We start from the raw sequence: 7,762 nt of genomic DNA, 5'->3' as shown, positions 1-7,762 counted from the left end.
CGTCTGCATACGGAATATATATATATATCTCCTAATTGATACGATATACCCGGAATTGTATTTCCTATCATGATTTCCTTGATAAAGGATTGCTGCTAACAAGTAAGCTTATAGACCAAGAGTTCCAAATGGTGAAGTTGAAATCATCCCTTCGTTGTTCTGATAAACTATATTAATTAAGGGATCATCATATATATTCTTTGTTTAGTACACAGTTCTTCTTCAAAATTTCCATTTAAAGGCAATCTCCATTTTATTCAAATCACAAGAGATTTCGTAAAAAGTTTCATATATTTATCAAAATTTTGTATAGATTAAGTATATCAATTTTGAAGCAAAACTTTATATTATGTTCTTCAAAATGCAAACATTCTCTTCTTTTTTTTTATTTACGGCTATAAATAGTGGTAAATAAACTGTAATATTATATAGTATTTAGCTTCATATCAACTGGTCTTTTGTGATTTAATTGAAAAAGTATTATGGTTTTTTTTATTGTTCTGTATTCAAGTTTGAAAAAAATAAAACCGTGTTTTGTTTGAAAAAATCTATCTTGGGTTATTAATTACAGTGTGTAAAAAACAAAACCGAATATGATACTGTAACTTAAACTTTTGAGTTGTTTGCATGAATGATTTCAGTGAGAAATAATTTACTTTCAAGTTGGATAAAGTATGAAAATAGGGAATAATCTTAATTTTTGTGTTGAGTGTAATTAAAATGCAATCTGCCATGTCATCAAGGTCTGAAACTGGACAACACAGAACAGATCAGAATAGATCACGAATGACAATTCAAAAGTCGGATCATGTACAACAAAATGCAGACCAGAACAAACCACGACAAAACATTCAGAAATATCAGGAGGAAGTATTTAAAGAGTTACAGGAACTTAAATACAGACGAGATGATATAAACAAGGAAATAATTGAATTAAACGAGGAAAAGAAAAATTTGCACGTGGATTTAGCTGGAGTTACGTCTAAACTATCAAAGTTGAATGAAAGCTTGTTTTCAAAATCTGTCCACATAGGAGAGTTAAATCAACTGGAGACCGACTACAATAGAACATTGAGTAAATTAATTGAAGGTTCAGAACTGTTGCTAAGGAGCATGTCTCGTGCAACTGTTGAAATAGAAAGACAGCATACTGCAAAAACATCAAAAACCTGTTAAGAATTGAACATCGTGCTATTCAGACAATCTTGGTATTCAAAGAAATAGATTTTGTCGATGTAATTTTTCAAAGATAATTATGCCAGTCGGTCTTTTTATTGAAAACGAATATGAGACCGAACTGTTATTATGTCAGAGATTCTTTCCTTTCAAAAAAGCTTTGTTTATGACATTAACTTTGATGTTTTTCGAATGCTATAACTTAGATGTATTTGGCAAAATATTTTGGAATTGTGGTTACCTAGGCCTTATCTCCGTACTTCATTTTGACTTCCTAACTTTTTTTTATTCGAGCGTCAATATTGAGTTTTGGGGAGGGAAAGTGTATCTGGCGTACAAAATTGTATGTCTCGTAACTATGATCAGTCTATATATAATAAATATTTTTTTAATGTATCCACAAGTTTATTATAAGGAGTTCGATTCGGTCAGCATATTTATTTTTAACAAGTTTTAAAACTTTATTTTAATATATTAATGTGGCCATCATGTATGGTGAGCAGACATCAATAATTTTGAAATTGTGTCATGACAGGTCGTTTGCTCTCTAAAATCTATTGCAATAAATAGAATAAGTTCTTTTTTTTAAATTTTCAAGTTTCATACAAAACAGAAATAATGTTGATGATTAGTGGACATAAACCTGAAACAGCCTTGAAGAGGGATTGGTTTGTTTAATTATTTTTTTTAAAAATTATTTAAAAACAAGAATGTGTCGATAGTACACGGATGCCCCACTCACACTATCATTTTCTATGTTTAGTGGACCGTGAAATCGGGGTAAAAACTCTAATTTGGCATTAAAATTAGAAAGATCATATCATAGGGAACATGTATACTAAGTTTCAAGTTGATTAGACTTCAACTTCATCAAAAAGTACCTTGACCAAAAACTTTAACCTGAAACTTGCACTATCGTTTTCTGTGGTCGATGGACCGTGAAATTGGGGTCAAAACTCTAATTTGGCATTAAAATTAGAAAGATGATATCATAGGGAACATGTGTACTAAGTTTCAAGTTGATTGGACTTCAACTTCATAAAAAAATACCTTGAACAAAAACTGTAATCTGAAACGGGACAGACAGACGAACGGACGCACAGACCAGAAAACATAATGCCCCTCTATTAAAAACTAACTGTTAACAACATTCTGAATTTTTTAAATACTAAGGCTTTTCTACCTCAGGAATAGATTACCTTAGCTGTATTTGGCATAACTTTTAGGAATGTTTGGTCCTCAACGCTCTTCAACTTCGTACTTTATTTGGACTTTTTAACATTTTTTGAATTGGAGCGTCACTGATGAGTCTTTTGTAGACGAAACGCGCTTCTGGCGTAAATATAAAATTTCAATCCTGGTATCTATGATGAGTTATCTACTATCTAAGGTGGAGCATAAAAATTATTTAAAAGTTAAGAAGGATGACAATGACATAAAACATTTCACTTTTACCCAGATACAAGATACCCGTCTTGTCTACATAATACTAATGATTGTGCTACTTGCAGTGATCTATATATGATAACACCTACATAATTTGGTCTCCAGACGGGATGTATAAGTACAGAGGCTCTTTAAATGATAATGATCAAAAATCAGACTAAACAGTAATATTAATAAAGACAAATAAAAGAATACTATGACACCTTATCAAGATGATAAACAACTTCAGTTCCCACAATCTATACTTCAAGACCATCATGTATTATTTGTGAAGTTGATGCAGAATATTTATCAACAAGTTCTTGGTACCTTCCAATGAACATCTTTATATGAGTTTGATATCTTCCATCTCTTTTGTATGCAAAATAAAGGCAACAGTAGTATAACGGCTGTTCAAACGTCAGTAATCAATTGAGAGAAAACAAATCCAAGTTACAAACTAAAACCTATCACCTATTAGAGGAAATCAACGGAATAACAGTAACACTGAAATAAATTTAAAATAAGCTTTTGGTTGCTCTCTTCTATAAAGTGAATAAGTCCTACATAATACGACAAATACAGAATATTTTAAAATTCATAGAAACTGTTGATATGTAACAGCATTCTTAAAGGGGCACTAGCTGTCAAATTCATGGTCACAGATTTGACTCAAATTCTCATAATTGATTTATAACAATGTAAAACATTTATCCAAACTACCAAAAGTCCAAAAGAAACAGTTTACAGAGCATGGGGTAGAGAATATGTAGGTTCGTTTCGTGTGAATTTTAGTCCAGACGCCATCTAATTAACTATCGATTTGACCTCAGATGACCATATAAGCGATGTAAACAAAAATAAAGATACGAATAGATTAAACCAACACGTGCAATTGGATTTTTATAGGTCTGTTTGATTTTATTTTATAGATTAAAAATAGATGTTTCTCATTGTTTTTAACCATATAAAAATGATTTTATGTGCATCGAAGTAGTAATCAAATGATTTACCGTAGTTTCACTTTCATTGTTGACATTCTTTTTCTTTAAATAACCAGTACACGTACAATGCATGCGTTGTCAATCTCTAGCTAGGGGTTAACTTGAAGTTCACATGAATACCGGTTAGAATGATGATGACGTTTTCACTTGCAAGTGAATCAGTCAAAAATTATGTTTAATCGCTTATTTCAACAAAATTAAAGGAAATTGATTGCTAACAGCAAATTATTATTTCATTATTCCAATTTGATTAATGATTGATCTAAAAAAAATCATACTTTATTTTTTTATATATATCGTAGCTAGTGCCCCTTTAAAACAGAGTCAGAGCAAAATGGCTATTTTTCCATTTAACCTTCTACCATTCTGAGGTTAAATTCTTGTCTAAGAACCTTTTTCTAATGAGGTAGAAACTTTAACTCATGTTATTTTTTTTTTATTTATATACATTTTGTTAACAAATTATAAATCTAAGCTGTCTGTAACAGAATATAAATACAAAAATCAAAGAGCAGATTGCTCTGAGGGATACGATTGCCATTGTTTCATAGATACATATATTAGTATTATTTTCAAAAATAATTAAACTGCACGTGTAAAATGTTCGTAAAATGTAATTTATGTAATCTGAATAGTTATTCAACTTTTTAAAAAAGCCAATCCTCAATACAAGTGTATGAACAATGTAATTATTATGTTTTATTTTGTACTATCAATTCCAAGTTTACTTTCCACAGCAGTCACTGAGAGTGAGAGAAGGTATTTCACTTTGTTCCTTATCACCTATTTTCCTACGTGAATTCTAGGTGGAACCTAATTCCTAACTCTTTAAATATTTAATTTCCTTTGGGTCAGTGGGCATGACTCCTTTCCGTACACATTCCTCTGTTTAAATTGTGATCGGTTTTAATATAATACGACGTCTATCGACAGAACGAGTTAATTTTCTCGATGTATCGTTTAACGAAAGTTACTTACGGAAGGGAGACAACTCGAAGCGATAATATGGAAGACTCCATTTTGGCTGAAGGGGTGTTCTAGTTATGGACTACATTTATTTTAATTTAAATGATGCAACAACAATAACCCTCAATAGCAGACAAGACAATAGAAAGGATCTCACGAGTTTCAAATTAATCAATGGAGTGAGGAATCCAGAGCAACCATTCAATCTGATACCCCTACAAGTCAAGAAAAATAAACACATGCGCATACCTACGTAAACAAACCCTGGCCTTGTGATTTGTAACAAGAACGTAAATTAAATGTTAATTAAACAACCTCCATTTCTTTATGGAAGTATAATATCAAATATCAGTTTCATCAGTAACGGTGACATTAGAAAACTCAACTTCAGTTCTTATATGACAGAAATAGATTTATCGATCAGAATTTAGAGAACTCTTGCATGATATCAAAACTGGGGAATTCCCTCTAACGTGTTTCTAAATTTATAAAAACACTAAATATAAATACTGCTTAATTCTGATTTTCCGTGATGTTAAAAACACGCATACAAGTCAAGGGAAATATCGAAACATGAATGTTATGAGAAGAACCTTATAGGAAAGTTGCTTGAATTCAATTCTTTTGTTTTTTATACCATTTAAAGCCAGACAATCTCAAGAATCTGAGATGTTCCTTGATGTTTAGAATAAAACGGTTGACGTGAGGGCATGACCCTGAGTCAATGGTATAAGTCTACAGATTGCTTGAAAGCAATCGTATCCCAACAAGTATTTGTTTATAATCCAATTATGAAATTTGGAATAAATAAACAAAAACAAAAGGTCTAAAAGTCAAGATCATACATTTCATTTAGAGGTGTTTTTTTTAAAAATGATGTCATAATATTGAGCAAAAAAAAATTTGAATTTCCTAGCTACTGAGATTTTCTTCCTTTTTAACCACAATTATTTCAGTGCAATAATTACAAAACAAGAAATTTTCCTCCATTCAATCATTAAAATACAGCTTTAATTTCAAATAGTTTAACAATGATTGATCAAATAATCAGCTGATATTTAAGAAATGACTGTTATATTTTATCTGTCTATGCAGAAATAACATAAAAATATGTTATTCACACTGAATAAACCTGGAAGCAAACGACTAGGAAAGTACCACATCTAAAAATAACACAAAATTTAGTATCATGTGATTCAATTTCATAATATATCTTAAGCAGCTGATTTTGTTTAAAGTATGATTCAATCCTCCCTAAAGTAATTGCTGAAATTTTTAATATCAGATATGTCCGTATTGCTAAGAACCTATCCACAATGCTCTTAAACTTTATTTGGCCTTTTTTTATTTGAATGTCACTTGTCAGTCTTTTCAAGATGAAATGTACACCTAGTGTACAAAATTATAAGCCTGGTATCTTTGATGAAAAATATGATTAGTTGCCACACAACCCATATGTTAGTACTGTTAACTGGAAATCTATTTGATGGAAAAAGGATGGAAAAAAATCCCCCCCCCCCACAAAAAAAAAAAAAAAACAACAAACAAACAAAAAGCATTACATTGTTAATTGTAAAAAAAAAAATCAACATAATTAATACTGATAAAAAATCATGATTGGTAATTACAGATCTCAAAAATGATTCTCTTTATAAAAATGTTTATACAAGTTATCAAATTCAACAAAAACAAAACATACTAGCAGTGTTAATTGTAAAGTGATTATAGGTCACACTTTGTAAATACAGCTGTTTCTCAAACCACTCCTCTTTTGGGGAGATTTAGAATATTCATAGATAATTAATTTTGTTAACATACTGGTTACCAGTTCTGATCTGTATGTTACATCTCATAGAGACATAACTTGGGAATGTTACCAGAAAATATACATGTGAATATTGAAATCTGTGGTAACCCTACAGTCGAGGTAGAGATAATTAAGAAATTTAGTGTTATTTTAAACTCTTCAAAGTTCGGGGCATATAAACTTTGAAAATGTGCCGCACAGCCCTATATTTGACCTTTGAAAAAAATAGTAGTGCATATGAACTTTCCATGCTAGGATGTGATTTTTTTCAAAACTACATAGTAAAAGTGGTACAGTTTTAGCTGTAAAGGGAGTTCCTATGGGAAAGTGCATTGTCAATATTTACAGAAATGCAACCTATACATAGAAATTTGTCAAAATAACAAAAGTATAAAAATTCAAAATAAATTTCCTTCATTGGTTTTTTTTGTCATCAAAGCAATATGGAAGCTAGAAAAAGAATAATAGTTCAATCTAATCATCTGGAATTACTGGAATTCACTTTACAAATAGCACTATAGTTAAGAGAATATTTTTAAAGATATTAAAGGAAAAGTAGTTTCCTCATTGGTGACAATAACATCTGATACTGGACAATTTAGCCAGGTGATCTGAATGTAGAGTTAACACTGAACTCAATTTACAAATAAAAAATCTTCATTACAATATATTATTGAAAGACATAAAGGTAAACAAATATCAATATTGTTCCAAGAGATCACAGATTCTGCAACTACGAAATGTTCCTAAGTTATTACTGACGTATACGGAGAATGAATCCAGCAATGGCCAGTAGTCCACAACTCCATCCAAACGTGACTAGATAACCTCTCCATACTTCCATGAATGTTATATCCCAGCCTGTAATGACAAAGCATTAATAAAACAACATGTTTCTCTTAATTGAGAGCAACAAATTAAATCATTTCTGCTTACAGTTAAAAACATGCAAATTGCCATACAAAAAGATAACTTATATGTGACCCACTAGGAAAGCAAATTAGTGGTTATCTTATCGGTAACTACACTGTAATGGTTTATTATTTCATGTTTTTGTTTTACCACTGATGACCTAGATATTGATAGGTAAAGTGCTTGTGCAAAAATTCTTTAACCCTACAACATTTTATGCCTGTAACAAGTCAGGCTCTTTGGATTAAATTTTCTTTGTTGCTGTTTTTTGTTTGACATTAGTTGTTGATGTGATCTGTACTATTTTTCTTGATACTGTTTACTTCATATGTGAAACAGATTATAAATGGATCTGAAAACAAAGGAACTTTCTCAGCTGTTACCTGATTTATAGGCCACATCCCTTAGATGAGATACAGATGAGATTTATTTTGGAGTTTGAAGGACCAAAAATTTTCTGTTTTTCACAATT

General features: G+C 30.7%; 1 protein-coding gene across 1 annotated transcript in view; it reads right to left on the bottom strand.

Moving 5' to 3' along the window:
- Positions 1-6,268: 6,268 nt before the first annotated feature.
- Positions 6,269-7,762, bottom strand: part of LOC143078765 (ABC transporter G family member 20-like) — a 32,482-nt gene continuing 30,988 nt past the window's right edge. Inside the window, exon 20 of the mRNA XM_076253718.1 lies at positions 6,269-7,239. Within this exon, the coding sequence (XP_076109833.1) occupies positions 7,133-7,239 (107 nt within the window). The 3' untranslated portion in view covers positions 6,269-7,132. The remainder of the gene's footprint in view (positions 7,240-7,762) is intronic.

This window comes from Mytilus galloprovincialis, chromosome 6, assembly GCF_965363235.1.
Source record: "Mytilus galloprovincialis chromosome 6, xbMytGall1.hap1.1, whole genome shotgun sequence".
NCBI classification, from domain to species: Eukaryota; Metazoa; Mollusca; class Bivalvia; order Mytilida; family Mytilidae; genus Mytilus; species Mytilus galloprovincialis.
Note: the sequence above shows the minus strand (reverse complement) of the source record. Positions and strands in the feature narration are given on the sequence as shown.